An 18,246-nucleotide genomic window follows, 5' to 3' on the forward strand; every position below is an offset into this window, starting at 1 on the left:
GCTCCCTCACACCCTCATTCTCCGTGCCTCACTTTCCCCTCTGTGGCAGCGGTAAAGGTGCATCACTTGGATCCCCCTCTAGGAAGAGCTTGCCACTTGGCTGGGCACGGGGACTCAGGCCTGTAATCCCAGCACTTTGGGAGGCCAAGGCGGGCAGATCACTTGAGGTCAGAAGTTTGAGACTAGCCTGACCAACATGGAGAAACCCCAGGTCTACTAAAAATACAAAATGAGCCAGGTGTAGTGGCACATGCCTGTAATCCCAGCTACTCGGGAGGCTGAGGCAATAGAATCGCTTGGACCTGGGAGACAGAGATTGCGGTGAGCTGAGAGCATGCCATTGCATTCCAGCCTGGGCAACAAGAAGGAAGGAAGGAAAGAAGGAAGGAAGGAAGGAAGGAAGGAAGGAAGGAAGGAAGGAAGGAAGGAAGGAAGGAAGGAGGGAAGGAGGGAAGGAGGGAAGGAGGGAAGGAGGGAAGGAGGGAAGGAGGGAAGGAGGGAAGGAGGGAGGGAGGGAGGGAGGGAGGGAGGGAGGGAGGGAGGGAGGGAGGAAGAAAGAAAGAAAGAGAGAGAGAAAGAAAAGAAAAGAAAGAGCTTGCCACTGAACCGTGAGGAGGGCAGTGAGCTGGAGCCTCTAGCCATGTTGCCTTCAGGCTCTGGTCATTTGGTCACTGGCTGAGCCTGTCACTGCTCTTCCCAGGCAGCCCCAGATGTTGAACGAGCACAGTGGGTTTACTAAGGCTTCTACATGCAGCCTTTGCCCTGAAACTCACTATGACATTGGCGGAGACTTTTTCAAACCTGCATTGACATCTGAGCTTCTCTCTGCCCAATCCCACTCTCACCTCTTTTGCTTCTCCCAGGCCCCTGCCATCCAGTAAGCATTCACACCCCTCACCCCACCTCAGCATTTGCTCACTGGAGAACTGAGCTGACACATCTAAAGATAGCACCTCCCTCCACCGACACACACAGAGCTCTAAGCCCCAGCCTCCGGGAAAGGTTCGGCCCCCAACACATGCAGAGCTCTAAGCCCCAGCCTCCAGGACGAGGTTCTGCCCCCGACACACACAGAGCTCTAGGCCCCAGCCTCCGGGACAAGGTACGGTCCCCAACACACACAGAGCTCTAAGCCCCAGCCTCCAGGACAAGTTTCTGCCCCCAACACATGCAGAGCTCTAAGCCCCATCCTCTGGGACAAGGTACGGCCCCCTACACACACAGAGCTCTAAGCCCCATCCTCTGGGACAAGGTACGGCCCCCTACACACACAGACTTCTAAGCCCCATCTTCCGGGACAAGGTATGGTCCCCGACACACACAGAGCTCTAAGCCCCATCCTCTGGGACAAGGTACGGCCCCCGACACACACAGAGCTCTAAGCCCCATCTTCCGGGACAAGGTATGGTCCCTGACACACACAGAGCTCTAAGCCCCAGCCTCTGGGACAAGGTATGGTCCCCGACACACACACAGCTCTAAGCCCCATCCTCCGGGACAAGGTATGGTCCCCGACACACGCAGAGCTCTAAGCCCCATCCTCCGGGACAAGGTATGGTCCCTGACACACGCAGAGCTCTAAGCCCCATCCTCCGGGACAAGGTATGGTCCCCGACACACGCAGAGCTCTAAGCCCCAGCCTCCAGGACGAGGTTCTGCCCCCGACACACACAGAGCTCTAAGCCCACCTCCGGGACAAGGTATGGTCCCCGACACACACAGAGCTCTAAGCCCCAGCCTCCAGGACGAGGTTCTGCCCCCGACACACACAGAGCTCTAAGCCCACCTCCGGGACAAGGTATGGTCCCCGACACACACAGAGCTCTAAGCCCCAGCCTCCAGGACGAGGTTCTGCCCCCGACACACACAGAGCTCTAAGCCCGCCTCCGGGACAAGGTATGGTCCCCAACACACACACAGCTCTAAGCCCCATCTTCCGGGACAAGGTATGGTCCCCAACACACACACAGCTCTAAGCCCCAGCCTCCAGGACGAGGTTCTGCCCCCGACACACACAGAGCTCTAAGCCCCATCCTCCGGGACAAGGTATGACCATCTCAGAGCTTGTCCCTGGGCTTCATTTCCAAGTCCGTGAAGTCAGGGCAGTTCTTCCTCCAGCGCCTGCTCTCCCGTGAACTTGGTTTTCTTCCTAGATGCAGTTATGGCATCACCAGAACATCCCCACAATCCCACACCCAAGCAGTGCCAGGCTTCCTGCAGGAAACAGCCGGCATCTAAGTCCGAGGCACATCACCAGCCCCCAGACGAGTGTAGGTGGTGAGACGTGAGGGATGAACGAATGATATTCATTGAATGAATGATGCGTACTGTTACAGGAGGGACGAAGGGGATATTTCTGCTTCAAATGCCTGCCCAGGCCTCTCCTGCCCTCCATCAAACCACAGCTTGCGTTAAGCTGCATCTCCTCACAGGAAGAACTGGCCCCAAGAGAAGGCGCAGCCTGGGGAGGTGGTGAGCGCTTCATATTCTCGGAGCGGCCAGACCCATTTTGGTCTTTTTTGGATAAAGACCAAAAGTGTAGGTCCCTTCAACTCAGAAGCCCCGAAAGCAAACACTGCCTGCATCCAGACAGAAATGTGGGGGACTCTGGCAGGGGAATCCTGGAGCAGCGACTCCGCCAGCCAGGTGGGTTCCCCACCTTGTCCTGGCCTGGCCTCCCCCATACAGGCCGAGGCCACTCTGTGGCCCCAGCCCCCTTTCCACTCCACCGCAGAACCTCACCACCATGGAGCCCTGAGCTGGGAGCCTTGAAGGCAGTGAGTGCACGATTCTGAGAGGGGCTGGAGGACTGGAGGAGGCGAGGGCGGCGCACGCCGCAGGGATGAGACAGGCAGGAAGCCAGGCAGGCTCCGAATGAGTAACTGCAGATTCTCTTTGTGCCATGCCAGTTGTCACAGGGGATGGCGAGTGACTCCACTTCTCTCTCTTTCCCGCCACCTCCCACATCCTTGGCACCCATGATTCTGACATCCAGAAGGGATATGAGAGCTTGGGGCTAGACACTAGGGACAGGTTTTAGGGATCCTGGAGTGGAGAGTTCAGAACAGAGCACCCCAGGGAGAATCCATGCAAGAAGAGCATGGGGGAACAGAGAGTAGGAGGTGACTGTGGCCCTCCCCCTTAAGCCTGGACTGGGAAGGCAAGGCAGAATCCAGAGGGGCTCAGGCTTTGGACAGGGTGGGGAGATGGGGTGCACAGGCTTCCCACTCTCTCAGGTAGTCCGTCAGCCCCACCTCTGTTCTGACATCCCTCTTCCTCCAAGAAGCCCTCCCAGACCACCTGGGTGCACAAAAGGATGGCTCCCTCAGCAGATTTCATGGGACTCCCCAAGAGTGGGACACGGTTGACTCCCCTTCCCCCCAGTGCCTCAGAACACAGGATAGGACATTCGGGAGCAATTAGTTGAAACGTGGTCACATTTAATGATGGTTGAATTTTTTAGGCTTTCTTTTGGTTTTGCTATTTTCTTTCCACTCTTCACTTCTGAATACGCTTTGTGCCCTTTGATAGGTAAGGAAGGGTGGATCCCCCAGGGGAACAATTCTGAAAGAACAAAGAAGTGATTTTTATTGCAAAGAATCTGCAAGGAAACAATTATTTGATTCACCTGCTCCCTTCTGGGAAGCGAGTCCTGCAAAGGCAGCAGGAGGCCTTCCCAGCCACTCACTGCCTCCAGCCTGGCCATCCACCCCTCCAACAGAGGAGAGGTAGTGTGGGCCCCTCCAGAGCCAGGAGAAGGCAGCCCATCCCCAGTGGCAGCCAGTCCTCTCCCTCCCTCCTCATCCTGCCCACCAGCCACGCATTGGGGGGGGGGTCACGTGGCAAAGTGAGCTCTGCCTCTCCAATCCTCACCCCCATCATATACCCTCAAGTGTCCAAGAAACTTGTCCTCCAGGAGAGCAGGAGAACTTCAACAACCATAGGGGGATAGCACATTAATGGTGGGGTTTCAGCACCCGCAGTTAGCTAGCCGCTGTGTGTGTGTGTGTGTGTGTGTGTGTGTGTGTGTGTTTTGAGGGGTGGGTGCTGAGGATTCATGGGAGCCCAAACCCACAGATTTGCTCTTCACATCTAGGGCTTCCAGGACACCATGCCAGCAGAAGTAACTCCCCAGAAAAAAGACACAATTCCACTGTCCTGCCAGGGAACTGAGGCCTGAAACGGGGTACACAGGGTCATAAGGAGACATAAAGACCCCTAGTTTCTGAGCCAGCAGCAGCCCTCAGGGGTGTGGACAGCTGAGGATCTGGCTGAGGGCCATTCAAACACTGCCACAACTGGGAGAATGGTACAAACCCAAGAAAGGCGAGGACAGAGCCACCTCCACCGTTCCCAAACGTAAGGAAGGGCCTGTGTCCAGGCTCACTGATTATATCGGGAAGGAGGCAGAAACCGCAGGGAGTACAGTGGCTCCCAATTTCCCCTCTGGCAAGGGGATGCCCCCTCCACCTCTGTGCACGCAGTGCACAGCACAGGGCCTGGCACACAGAAAGCGATTAATAAATGTGCAAGGAGGAAAGGAGGGAGGCATGGGGGAGAGAGGAGAGCGAGGCAAGGAAAAAAGAGCACGTGTGGGGGATGGAACGATGGAAGGAAGAAAGGGGAGGAATACGAGAGTAGACGAAAGTGTAGTCACACCCGCCGAGGGCCGGGGCGCCCATCCCCACCCGGCTTTCCCCCACTCCCCTCAGGCCCACCCCAGCGCAGCAGCTGCAGGGAGGGAAGCCCTGGTGGGTCCTCAGGGAGAGCCCGCACGCCTGCTGTTCAGCCAGAGCCTGGCGCTTGACCCCCTTCAGGGAGCCGCCCTCCTGCTCGGGCGCTGGGACCCGCTGCCGTCCCCGCCTCTCCACGGAACGCCGCCCCTCCGCCCGACGCCCCGCTCCGACACCCCCTATCCTGCCGCCTCGACCGCCACGTCCAGCCTCGACCGTGCAGGCTCGAGCCGGCAGAAAGATGGCCAGCAGCCACCTGCGCTCGGTCCGCAAGAAGACGCGCCCCCAGGACGCAGAGCTGGGAACCCCGCTCCCCCATTCCAGGGACGAGTAAGAGGAGAGGGGCTGTCCCCGTGGAAGCCCAGCGCCAGGCGCAGCGGCCCGGGTCCCGGCCCCTCTCGGATCCCAGAATCCCCAGCTGTGAAACGGGGAATGCGGGAGGAGGTCGGGGTCTGTGGTTCCTTCTGGGTCCGCTGCGGAGCTGGCCGCGGGCTGGAGCAGGCCTGGCCCCCACGCGAGGGCGCTGGAACCTCAGCCCGGCCTCCCCGGGGAGGTGCCCGCCCAACCCCGCGGGTGCGGACACGCCTCCTCCGGGGAGCAGGTGCCCGGGGCTCGAAGGGCGCCCCGCAGGTCGGCGGGAAGGGAGAGCCGGGGACCCAGGGTCGGGCCTCCGTCGCGCCCTGACGTCCCTCGCCGGCCGCCTCTGAGCCCCGGAGGAGTCGGTGCTGCTGGAAACGGACCGCACCGCCCGACCTCGGTCAGCCCCGGCCAAGCGCTCGCCCCGGGCGCGCCGGGAAAGCAGCGGCGCTTCCGTCTGGCGATCCGGCCGCGCGCACCGGCCTCGCGAGGCGCACGGGTGGGAAAGGGGAGGCCGGCGGCGGCTCCGCGGGGCGCGGCTCCGGGCGGGTGGTCCGAGGGGAAGCGCGGGCGCCGTGGGGCGGAGGCTCCCGGGTGCTCAGCCCGCGCTGCGGGTCGGCTCGGGGCGCGCGGAGCTCCCTCGCTCGCTGGTCCCCGGCCCCGCCCACACCTGCGCGGCGGCCCCGCCTCCGCCCGCCCATTGGCTACACCCGCCACCCGTCAGACGAGCCCCCGGGGCCCGCCCCCAGCCGAGCGGCGCCTCTTAGCGCCCGGCCAGCGCGGAGCCGCTCACTCCCCGGGCGCCGCCACCGCACGCCGCGGGCTCGGGGCCCACCATGCGCCCGCCACGTCCGCTGCCGGCCCGCTGGCTGTGCGTGCTGGCAGGTGCCCTCGCCTGCGCCCTCGGCCCGGCGGTGAGTGCGCGCCCCGCCGCCCAGATCCCAGAGGCCGGGGCTGAGGGTGGGGCGCTGAGGGTGGGGGGGTGGGGTGTGGGCGCTGAGGGTAGGGGCACTGAGGGTGGGGAGCTGAGGGTAGGGGCTGAGGTTGGGGGCGCTGAGGGTGGGGGAGCTGAGGGTGGGGCGCTGAGGGTAGGGGCTGAGGTTGGGGGGCACTGAGGGTGGGGGAGCTGAGGGTGGGGCGCTGAGGGTGGGGGTGTGCGGTGTGGGCGCTTAGGGTGGGCGCTGAGGGTGGGGGGCCGGGGAGGGGGTAAGGGGGTGGCGGGAGCCGGGCCGTCTGCACGTGTCTGTGTGAGAGGAATAGGGGACACCAAGCACCTAGTCTCACCTCCTCCCACAGCCCCAGACGGAATCTAGACTTGAAGGTTGGGGTATTGGTCGTGCCCAGCCCCTCCCAGAGCAGCCTGGGACTGGCTCGGCTTCACTGAGGGACAGCGGGGAACAGCGGGGAACAGCGGAGAACAGCGGGCCCCAGACTTGCCTTCCCTGTAGTGGTTGCGGGTGTGCAGTGGGGTGGGGCAGCCAGTGGCTGCAGGGTCAGGTACTGTGGCCGATTGAGATAGAAGGTCTGGTACACCCCAGGTGGAAGAGAGGATGTGAGGGTCATCCTCGTGTGCAGTGCCCGTCTGGAGGTGTCTGTGGGGTGTCAACAGCAGAACCAGTGCTGGGGGCCTCAGGACGCGAGAAGGGGTTCTTGGGATCAGATGAGTGACAGGCACACCCCTCCCTGTGCCCTCCCACCGAGCAGAGCAAAAAGGTACCAGAGCCCAAGGTGGAAGCCAGTGGGCAGTGAGGGGCTGGGGTGGTGTTTGACAGGAGAAGCCAGGCCTGTGCGAAGGCAGAACTGAGCAGGAGCCACTGCCCCCTTCCTCCCCACCTCTGCCTCCTCTCAACATGGGCACGTGTACGCCCCTGATACGTGTGTGCCCATGTGCCCCATGTGTGGGTGTGCTGTGTGTGTCTTTGGATGGCTTACCTGGTCCATGAGGCAGATGTTGATTGAGGCAAGAGATGCATGGGTCGTCTCACTCTAGAACAGGGAGGACCCCAGTGCCCACTGAGTCCACGGAAGCCCATTTCACAGATGGGCAAAGTGAGGTCCAGAGACACAAGAGCCACATCTTGTCTCCCACCAGTCAGACCTAGGCAGAGGCCAATTTTCTCCCCACCCTAGACCTTGAGTAATCTAGACTTGCTGCCTAGGCAGGGCCTTAAATGCCCACTCCAAGTTGGCTGGGAGAGGGTGAGGAATCTTGATTCTAGTTCATTCTAGCCCATGGTCACTTCCCTTACTATCACCCCCACCAGAGCAGGGATTTCTGTTTCCATCTAGCAGATGTCTTGAGCACCCTGGGAAGGGAGGCTCACTGCCCGTCCTAGGACCAGACCTCTGACAATTGGCAGACCCTCACTCCGCCCATGACAGCCATGAGACCCACGTCCTGAGCACTCAAAGCCTTACCAAGCTCTGTTCCCGAGGCCTCAGCTCTGACACAGCTTGCATGAAGCCTCCAGCCCTCACCAGCAGCTCTGGCCCTCTCAACCCAGGCTTCAAGCTGCTCAAACTGCTCTTGGGATCCTAGGACCACTGCTGACACCCCATTCCTCCATGCTAGGTGGCTTCTGAGCCCAGGGGCAGAGTGGATTCAGAGAGGCCTCCTTTCACACCAGGCCACTTCGCTTTGGACTTCCTGAGACAGCCCAATTCTGGCTCCTCCCTCCAATGGCTACCCTCCCCTGTCTTTCCACAACTTACTCCTTTAGTGCCCAACTCCATCTCCTCCAGGAAGTCTTCCCTGATTGCTGTAGCCAACTCAGCCCCACCCTTCAGCCCTACCCTACCTCCCAGGCTGGGCTATTCTGGCCATCCTAGGAGGTCAGGGGCTGGGGTCTCTCACACCCCCTGTTCCTTACAGCCCAGTGCATGGGCTGGGCCCACAGAGAAAGGAGAAGGAACTCAACCAGGACTGGGTGAGGGCAGGCTGGAGTGAAGGGTCCCTATTTCCCTCCCTGCTTCTCCCTCCTCCCCACCAGCTACCAGTCACTTCCTCATGGAATGGACACCAGGCAGTCTTGCTCTAGCTGGACTCGGTGTGCCGGGGGGAGGGAGGGTACCAGGAGTTATCAGAGTCATAAAATGGCAGCTGCAAAGTTCAGGCTGAAGCCCAAAGCCTTATCACCCCTGTTTATGGGGCCCTGACTTCAGCCTGGGAAGGGGAAGTCTCTGAACAGAGAGGCAAAAAAAAAAAAAGGAAAGAAAACCTCCAGTGTCTCAGAGGAGGAAGTCTGCCCCACAGCCACCTGTCAAGCTTCCACTGCCCCTGCCCCTGCCCCCCAGACAGCAGGCACAGGGACTCCTCATCCAGCAGCAGAGCTGCTCAGGGCAATGCCCAGCACGAGGCTAGTCCCAGCTTCTCGGAGGCTGAGGCAGGAGAATCGCTTGAACCCAGGAGGCGGAGGTTGCGGTGAACCAAGATTGCACCACTGCACTCGCAGCTTGGCAACAGAGCGAGATTCTGTCTCAAGAAAAAAAAAAACTATTTCTGAAGAAGAAAAAAAAACAGTTTACTCTCTCCACCACGTGTATAGTGTTTTAAATTTTTACTTTTATTGTGACTAAGCAGAGAGAATATTATAATGAACGCCCAAGTACCCAATTCCTGGGTTTGACAGTTGTTAACATCTAACAATTAATATAGGCTTCATTTGCTTTTTGGCTGAAGTATTTTAAGTTATAGACCTCCTGACCTTTTACCCCAAATAATTTCAGAATGCATATCTAAAACCAAAGGACATTCTTTTATATAACGATGAGACTGTCATTACCCCTAACAAAACTGACAGGAATGTTTAAAACTCAAATATCCCCAGCCGGAAGGTGATGCGGCACCACGGACCGGCGCTGACACTACCCAGGGCCCAGCTTCTTGCGGAGTTTCGCGTCTGTGTCTGGCAGGGCCATCCTGCGAGCTGGCAGGGAGAAAGCAGGGTGCCTCGGCAGTAAGCATCAGGCTGGGCCCCCGGGCAGGACCCAGTCCTTCCGTGCAGCCCCTCTCATGACGGGCAGGACCCAGTCTTTCCGTGCAGCCCCTCTCATGACGGGCAGGACCCAGTCTTTCCGTGCAGCCCCTCTCATGACGGGCAGGACCCAGTCCTTCCGTGCAGCCCCTCTCATGACGGGCAGGACCCAGTCCTTCCGTGCAGCCCCTCTCATGACGGGCAGGACCCAGTCCTTCCGTGCAGCCCCTCTCATGACGGGCAGGACCCAGTCTTTCCGTGCAGCCCCTCTCATGACGGGCAGGACCCAGTCCTTCCGTGCAGCCCCTCTCATGACGGGCAGGACCCAGTCTTTCCGTGCAGCCCCTCTCATGACGGGCAGGACCCAGTCCTTCCGTGCAGCCCCTCTCATGACCGGCAGGACCCAGTCTTTCCGTGCAGCCCCTCTCATGACGGGCAGGACCCAGTCTTTCCGTGCAGCCCCTCTCATGACGGGCAGGACCCAGTCTTTCCGTGCAGCCCCTCTCATGACGGGCAGGACCCAGTCTTTCCGTGCAGCCCCTCTCATGACGGGCAGGACCCAGTCTTTCCGTGCAGCCCCTCTCATGACGGGCAGGACCCAGTCTTTCCGTGCAGCCCCTCTCATGACGGGCAGGACCCAGTCTTTCCGTGCAGCCCCTCTCATGACGGGCAGGACCCAGTCTTTCCGTGCAGCCCCTCTCATGACGGGCAGGACCCAGTCTTTCCGTGCAGCCCCTCTCATGTGGCCCATATCTCTCAGGAAGTACCTCCTACTACCGAACTTCAGAACAAGTTCTTCCTGCGCAGCATGTCACCAGAAGAGGGGGAAGAGGCCACCAAGCAACCTCCATGTTCTAAGGACTCAGCCTTGTGGCTACCTGTGCGGGAGCCCAGCCCTCTGCAGGAGGCTCCAGCATCACCCAAGGGACTGTTTATAAGCTGAGTCCTGCCAACTCCAATTCCCTAGGTGTGGCCAGGGTCACGATCAAGCAGCAGAGGGTTTAAGTTAAACGCTTAGTCTGTGTCTGCTATACCTGTTTCTTTAGCTGTCGTCGCACAGATCCCCTGCAAATAGAGGAAGCTGCCCCAAAGGAAACCTCCGCAGAGGAGCCCTTAGATGGGAACAGGCTAAATGTCTCTGCCTGGGTTCTGCTGGCTAGGAGAGCCCTTGTCCTGATACCACTCTGAGAGGTGGGAAGTTCTTCCCACCCCAAACCCGATCCTGTACCCCTGCGTCTCCCCGCGCCCCCATCTCCCTCAGCACTCACACAGCAGTTCTCTTTCTACTCTTCTACCAGAGCTCAGCCTTCCCCAAGAGGAGGTGTGGCTGGCAAAAAAAAAAAAAAGTGGGTTTGCAGTGGGGAGGCTTTGGGCTGTTGGTAAAGGGGTGTAGAAATGCAAGGAAGAGAAGAGAAATCAGTAAGGGTGAAGGTAACTGGCAGACTCGAGGCTTGTGGTGGGTGCGGCTGGCACTTGTGAGTGGGTAGGACCTTCAGCCTGCCGGGGTTGTGCAAGGCACCATGGCTGTGGCTAGGCTTGGGTGTGGACAGCAGGGGCAGCCTGGCACAAAGGTGGACGAGAGCTTTGGCAATCACTGCTAAGCCACTGGCCAGCCCTGGTGCCTGGCTGGTGTCTTTTACATGTGACCCTCAACCTCAATTCTAGAAGCAGGTGTTACTGTTCCTGTCCCCATTTTATAGATGAGGTTGAGTAAACTGCCCAAGTCATCCAGCCAGGAAGTGGCAGACAATCTCATTCTGGAACCTGGGGTCTGAACTAGGCTCTGTCACCTCATGAAGTGGGGCTACGGCTTCCATGGAGGGGTATGGCATGTCGCATGCCACCCTGGGACTTTAGATACTTTTAAAATTAGTAAAATGTACACATCTGAATCAATAGCACAGTGAATTGTCACATATGTGTACACCTGTGTCACCACCGCCCTGGTCAAACTGTCACACATTCCCATCACCCTAGCAGGCTCGCCCTGGTCAAACTGTCACACATTCCCATCACCCTAGCAGGCTCCCTCGAGCCGCTGCACAGTGAGCTGGAGTCCTACTGTGACTTCCTTTCATGCTCTCTGTAGAGCTGGGAACACGCTCCTCCTCTCTTTTGTGACCCCTGGATCCGTGAGCCACCTTACCTACATATGTCCTTCACCTGCTCCCTTCCTGCCCTTCCCTCCTCCCACCTTTTCTCCCCTCTCTCCCCCATTGCCTCCCAATTACAAGGTCTGTGCATCCTCGCCTGCTCACATGCAAAAGGCAGCAAGGGTGAGACACTGGGCTGCTGTCCTGTGTGCTGTAATCACTGTTTCCTCTCTGGCTCCTCCATTCCGCCTGCGTCTCTTTTTCACCCTGTGATTTCAGCGGGGGGGCTGGCAGGAGAGTAGATAAGTCGTGAGGAGAAGGCCAATGGAACCGCTCCTGAGTCCCCCGTCCTCTGCTCCCCGTTCCTCTGCCTCCTCTAACAGTCACAGGCAGGGAAGGAATTAAAAAGCCCTCTTTACAAACCTCACAAGCACAGACCGTCCATGGAGGCTCCCCAGGCTTGGCAGTTTTCAGACAGTTCCTTCTCCTGCCTCACCTTATCCAGCCTGCTGCATTCCGTGCTCCTCGCAGAGAGCACCTGCTCCTCAGAGGGACTCTCGCCTCCTGCTGTGCTGCCTGGCTCCTCCTGCCCCAGTTCTCTGGCCCCAGATGATGAGGCTGGGGCTTCTGATTACAGGCAGTAGCTGTGGTCTCGGCTTCCCTTGAGGGGACTGAACGTGACCTATAAACCTGAGCTGGGCCCACCCTGTCTTTCAGAGCCCCTTGCATCTAACAGGGGGAGGTTACAGGGAGCTACAGCTCTCAGCATCCTCACCCCTCCCCCACCACCACACCTAGCCTTTGCTCCAGGTCTCAGGTAACCCCACACGGAGAGGAAAAGCAAGGCTTTCTCTGAAGCCCCTCACTGGATCCTGTACTAGACTGAACTCCAAAAAGTAAGCTTAAAGGGAGCCTGCCCCTGCAGCTGAGCCGAGGCTGGAGAGTTTTGGGCCAGGCTGGGCCCTCAGCACCTTCTTTAGGACAGGAGGTCCTAAGCCCAGAAGGGACCCAAGCAAGACCCAAGAAGTCCAGAGCATCTCCTCCATCCTGTCCCATGCCATGGTGTTCGCTGGACATGGGAGGTGAATGACAGGGAATTGGCAGGAGAATCCCGAGTCTAGTTGGAGACAGGAACTAATCAAGTGCTCATTCTACCTGCCCCCTCCTCTCTATCCCCCTCCTCTCTGTGCCCACTGTCCTGCCAGGCTTCATCAGTTCCTGCCTGGACTGGTGCAGTAGCTTTCAGCCCCACCCCCTGCAACCTGAGGGATCTTTGTAAAATGTGTATCCCCCATCCTCAGCCTCCTGCTTCAAATCTCTGTTGGCCCCCGTGGCCTAAGAGTGAAAGCTCACACTTGAAAACTGGCATTCCAAGTCCTTCCCAATCCTGCCCCAGGCTACACCTCCCAACGTGCCTCCTGATGCCCCCAGAACTCCATGCTGCAGCGGCCCCAGGCTTCTCAAAACCTCGCACGTATTAGGCATGTTCCTGCCTCCATGCCTGCGTACATGCCGCTCTGCCTGCTGGGGTGCTCTCTCTCCACTTCTAATTCACACACCCTCCATGATGTACGTCTAGGGAATGAGTTCAGCATCCCATTCTGTAGGAATCCCAGGCTCCAGCTACATCCCCCTCCCCCGGAACACTTCCCTGGCATCGGTAGGCTTGGCTACATTCAGCCAGGGAATTTTCCGACTCTGTGTGCCTGGAGTCCAGAGGGATAATGAGGATGTTTAGAATGGGGAAATAAATAAGCGGGAGAGGAAGTCCAAAGTCTGCCTGAATTCCTCCGTGATAAGGACCAGAGGGAGCTGCCCTGGCCTGGCCCCTCAAAGGGCAATGGTTGGCCAGAGGGCCCAAGGCCAGGCTGCGGAGAGGGACTGATGCAGTCCAGAGCAGCGGTCAGAGACCGAGGCCCCATCTGGGAACGTGTGTTTGCTGGGTGATGTCCGGTCCCTCTTTGGGTCTCCATTCCTCTACCCTTCTCCAGATAGGGCTCAGCACTGAACTAAACTGTGGCAAAGACAGAGCTCATCTTCCAGACCACCCAGTTTCTCATCAGCACCACAGGCTCCTGCACCCACCCCTCCTTTCTCTCCAAACTGCCGCTCAGGAAGGGCGCTGTGGCTGTGCTGCTGGGGAGCAGAGTTGGCTGGAGAAGTTGGCCCAACACTCTTCTGTCCTCAGAGAGTCGCAGGCAGATGCTGGCAGAAACCCTTGGCGCCCATGGTGATCGGGAAACAAATATTTATTGGCAAACTACGTGGCCGTAGTCCTGGCTTAAGAGGGCCCAGAAAGTGAGGGTGCCCATTGCCCTGTCCTCAGAAAGCAAAGCTGAACACTTCTGTTTACAGCAACCGGCAGCAAATGCAGCTGAGCCAAGCCGCAAAGAAAAGGTATCGGCTCACGTTGCCAGCCGTAGGGCAGGTTTCGGGCATGGCTGCACTCACAGCCCCAGACAATGTTAATGGGGCCTGATTTTTCTCCATCTCTTCTGCCTCAGCCGTGTGGCTTTCATTCCTGTGTTTCCCTTTCAACAAGAGGTCAGCAGAAGCCCAAGCCCTTGCTTCCTTTAAGACTTCCAGTCCACTGGGAAAAAAACAAATTCACTTGCTTAATCACTTAATCCAAAGTCCCAGGAGGGAGCCTCCTGGCTCTGAATAGCCTGACTTGGGCGGTGGGTCAGACACTGTGGCCGGGAGTGCCCTGGGCGACTTAAGTCTCGGTCACATGTCAGTCCCCCCGAAGAGGGTCCGTCAGAACTCCCTGAACTAGAGGTAGGGAGGGACGTGGTTTCCCGGACACGGGCGAGGACATGGCACAAGGACAGAGTGAAGGGTGGTGGACGGCAGAAACAACAGGTGTCTGCTACATCCGTCCTGCTTTCACATTACAGGGTAATGAGAGGTGAGACTGGACAGGAGAATCAGGAGAGGCTGGGAAGGGGCCAGAAAGTAGAAAGAACCCTGTTGCTGGTGGGAAATGGGGTTGGGGTGGTACCCTGGTGAGATGGTACCTGGTGCTCCAAGACAGACCAATGGTGGGACACAAGGCAGAGTGGCCAGTACCCAGGTTCCTCTTCCAGAGGCCACCTCTGAGATCTACCTAGCCACTCCTTTCCCTATACTTGAGGATGAAGCAGCCACAAATCCCTGGGGACATAATGTCTTGAGCATTTCAGCCTGAGTAACCCTTATGGGAAAGAGAGGAAGCACATGACCCCAAAGAGGAACCGCAGACACAGTTTCCTTGAAGTCTCCTATCTTTTAACAGTTACACGAATGACTGTATCAAGCTCCATCACACAACTGTGTAACTTCAGTAAGTTCTGAATGGCTTGCCAGCTAGTGTCCTTACCCCTGTTGGCTAGTAAAGGTGCAGAACGGATCTCGTGTTCACGTGCGGCTTCCGGGGCAATGGCGCACAGGCAGCTGGGGTCTGGACGCTGGGGGATCTAAAGGAGTCTTGGAGACAGAGGCCCTCCCTGGACCGGGGCAAGCTCAACCCTGGTGCTGCTTCCGGGAGAGCTGGTCTCCAGGTGGCCTGTGAGACAGAGTCTCCACCACAGAGCCCTCGACAGGAACGAGAGCTGTTGGGGTGGAGGGGCGTGGCGCACACCCTCTTGGGCACTGAGTTGTGCCACTTCAGCCTGGGCCCCTCTCCCTCCGCAGCGGTGGATTGCTGGCTGCCAGTGCGGATGCACATCCCAGTAAATGGAGCTGATTTACTTAGAACACTGGTCAAAGTACTAAGCCCTTTGGTGCCTGCAGGCCAGGAGGGACCCCCCCTTAAAGGAAGACTCCTCCCCTACCTATGTTCTTCCCACAGATCCACTTCAAGAAACCTCTTAGTCAGCAGGGGAGGTGGTTGAGGCCCATATAGCTTACAGAGAAACTGAGGCCCAGGGAGGCAAGGACTCTGTCGCAGGGTGGGAGGGACAAGTTGGAGGAGACGCTGAGAATGTCCGATTCTGGAGTGGTCTCGCTGGACTCTCTCCTATGGCCCTGGTGGAAACTGACATTCTCCTCCCCAGGCAGAGATGGGAACTGGTGTGGGGTTGCCGGGCCAGCAGCCACTCTTCTAAAGCCACAGACGCAGAAGCTGCTCCCAGCCCAACGCTTTCTGCACGGAGGCCTTCACCCACCCTAACCCACCTAAGAGCTCCCATGACCTGTTTTTTCTGGCTGTTCCTAGACATCCAGCACCCCACCCACATGTCTTCCCCAGGGTCAGCGTCCCCTGTCACACTGGTCTGACCCTGATCCCAGGCCAGGGTTAGGGAGGGAAGAGGAGAAGCTTGGGCTTTTCCATCCCTTCTCTCCATCTTCCAGAGGCAGAGGAAGCCTGCTGGGGTCCTCGAGGGGCTCTCTTACATCCTTAAACCTCCCCACCTTCAGCAGATCTGGTAGAGCTTGAATTATTTAGAGACCGAAAAGGAGGCAGGTGAGGTCTGGACAAGGAAGGCCACAGTCCCCTTCCCAGACTGGTGACCCGGGGACTGAGCACAGGACGCTGGAAAATCAGCCAGACTCCTGGATTCTTCCCAGGCCTGGCCCTGAGAACCAGAGGCCAGCCAGGATCCACTCCACATAACAGAGTAGCAGCATGAGCTAGCCCCCTCACCAGGGATACGGAGAGAGGGACAGAGGACGCTCAAGCCAAGCTAGAGAGTAGCCAAGTCCAGAGGCAGCTCAGGCCTCTGAGGGGACACCCTCTTACCGCTGTCTGGGGTTGTGCCACCTACAAAGAGACGAAGCTGTCACAGCTGCAGCGCTGTTGGGGGAGCCAGCAAGAAGCCGTGGCAGGGTCCTCAAGGCCCACCCAGGCTGGGGCAATGACAGCAGGTTGGGGTAGATTCAGGTCAGGCTCTGGTTTTGGTCTGGGGTTGGGATTGGGCTCCACTGGAACTGGGATTTCCTCCAGGAAGGGCAGGTGCAGCCCAGGGATGGGTCTGGTGCTCCTGAGTCTGTGGACGAGGCTATTGGACCTTCCTGTGTCTGTCCCCAGGGCGGCCGGGCGGCCAGGCTGCAGCAGGAGTGTGACTATCTGCAGATGATTGAGATGCAACAGAAGCAGTGCCTGGAGGAGGCCGAGCTGGAGAACGAGACAGCAGGTGAGGCCCCCACGAGCAGAGAGGGGCTGTGCACCCCCAAAAGCCCGCGTTTCCTCATGTCGCGACCAGGATCCAAGTCTCGTCCATTCTATATTTGTTGGATGATGGTGATGAGAGGCTGGGGAGCCAGACGGAAGAAGAAAGGGGCTAACAGGCCTTCCCTTTCCCATCACCCTAGGTCTGGGGAACTCCCAGCCAGGCTGAGGAGGACATACTAAACTGGGGTTCTGAAAAGTACATGGAGCCAACTCTGCCTTTGGGGGTCCTTTAGCCCTCTACTCCAGGAAAAGTGAAGATGTCCATGGCTGCTACCCACCCAGGATGTGAGGTCATGGTGCTGCGTGGTGGGGGGGACCTGCGTGAGCAGGTGCAGGGAAGGCAGGTTCCAGGAACCTCTGGAGCTGGCATTGGGATAACTAGCCCCAAAATACCACATTCCAGGATTACACCATTGTACTACATCTCCAGGGACGATGAGGGGACGTTCAGTCACAATATGTGACCTCCACAGGGATCGCATGGAGGCTCAAAGCCATCTTGATGATCCAAAGCAAGAAGGGGCAGGAGTTTTGTCTTGACAGGTGTGAAACAGTCACCACAGGCAATCCTCAGTCTGGAAACTGAGGCCCACTACTCCTGCTCAACCCCAGGCTCAGGCTCTGCCACACCCAGAGGACTGACAGTGACCACACACACACACAGATACACATACACAAATGCACACAGAGATACACACACACACACATACACATACACACACACAAACGCACACAGACACACACATACACACACACAGGCCCAGCCCCTAAGCATACATATACAGGCACACACACTGGGCTCCCCATCCCAACCCACCCTGAGTGGCCAGTGAACCATCGGCTCACTGTTTGGCTGATGAGACAAGTCGAGGTCAGCCCCAGCGGCTGAGCACATGAGGGCCCAGCCACTGCTCCTCCGGGCTCGGGGAGGGCTCCACCTGGCAGTGCGAAGAGTGGTGCCCAGCTAGTTAGACTGGGCAGTGGGGCTATCAGTGCAGATGACAGCACCCTCCTTTTGGCTCAGCAGCCCAGGGACAAACGGGTGGAATTCCTTGGTAGCACTTGAACTAGACCTGGAGGGGTGAACAGCTTTGGAGAAGCAGAGAGGCTGGAAAGGTGGGAGGCACAGAGGCAGACTTCTCATAAGGAGTGGGGCACAATTGCCAGGTTCGAGTCTTACTGCCAGGACGATTGTCAGGTCCAAGTCTTACTGCCAGGGAGGGCAGCCTGGCACGTCTGGGCTGGAGGCAGTGAGGTGGCTGCACCTGCTCTGGGCCTCCATCCCAGGCCGTCTCCTCTCCCCAAGGCTTGTACCAGCCTTGCTCAGGAGCAGGGGGCATCTTTATGTCTTCCCGGCTCCCTAGCTCCCCTTCCACCTCCCTGAAGCTGACAGTTAAATAACCCTTCCAGCTCCCTCTTATTGGCCCTGCTGCCCAGGCTGCCTGCCTTCTGCTCTGCGAGTGAGTATGTAGAGCCTAAAGGACGGGCCTTGCCAACCCTGGTCTCAAAGCAGGACAACGCTTTGAATCTAAGGCCCAGAGACCAAGGCATGGGTCACGGGGTGGTGGGACCTGCCCAATACCTGCAGGCCTCACCCACCCTACCAGTGCAGGGAGCCAGGCCCAGGTGCAGACAGGCACACCTGCCAGGCCTGGGGCAGGCCACACTCGTGATTCTGATGAGGTCACTGTTGGCACAGCATGCCCACTGAGTGCCAGCACCCTGTCACCAGCAGCCAGACTGGGATGCAGAGAAGGGCTGGTGTGGGTTGTGGCTGTGGGTCTGCCCGTGGCCTTGCATGGGGCGCTGCGCCTGTGCCTCTGGGGTCTATAGCTCTGTGTCTGACTCTGAGTATCTTTGTGAGTCAGAAGCATGTGTCTGTTTAAGCCTGGACACTTGCCATCTCTGGACGTGCCTGGATGTGTCTGCCTGGATGT

General features: G+C 58.5%; 1 protein-coding gene and 1 long non-coding RNA gene across 6 annotated transcripts in view; one reads left to right on the forward strand and one right to left on the reverse strand.

The window, feature by feature from the left end:
- Window positions 1–3,419: 3,419 nt before the first annotated feature.
- Window positions 3,420–7,744, reverse strand: LOC144580048 (uncharacterized). Of its 2 annotated transcripts, none has more exons than XR_013528921.1 (3): window positions 7,509–7,744; window positions 7,023–7,076; window positions 3,420–3,564 (listed from the first exon to the last, which is right to left on the reverse strand). It is a non-coding gene; the product is annotated as an uncharacterized LOC144580048 (long non-coding RNA). The 2 variants fall into 2 exon arrangements; XR_013528920.1 differs by lacking the exon at window positions 3,420–3,564 and adding an exon at window positions 6,552–6,682.
- The window catches only part of VIPR1 (vasoactive intestinal peptide receptor 1), a 34,259-nt gene continuing 21,894 nt past the window's right edge, over window positions 5,882–18,246 (forward strand). For all 4 annotated transcript variants that reach the window (XM_008984093.5, XM_035277768.3, XM_017965979.4 and 1 more), the window contains exons 1-2: window positions 5,882–6,004; window positions 16,166–16,271. In XM_008984093.5, the coding sequence (XP_008982341.3) occupies window positions 5,927–6,004; window positions 16,166–16,271 (184 nt within the window). In that variant the 5' untranslated portion in view covers window positions 5,882–5,926. The remainder of the gene's footprint in view (window positions 6,005–16,165; window positions 16,272–18,246) is intronic.

The sequence above is a fragment of the Callithrix jacchus genome, chromosome 17 (genome assembly GCF_049354715.1).
Source record: "Callithrix jacchus isolate 240 chromosome 17, calJac240_pri, whole genome shotgun sequence".
Taxonomy (NCBI): Eukaryota; Metazoa; Chordata; class Mammalia; order Primates; family Cebidae; genus Callithrix; species Callithrix jacchus.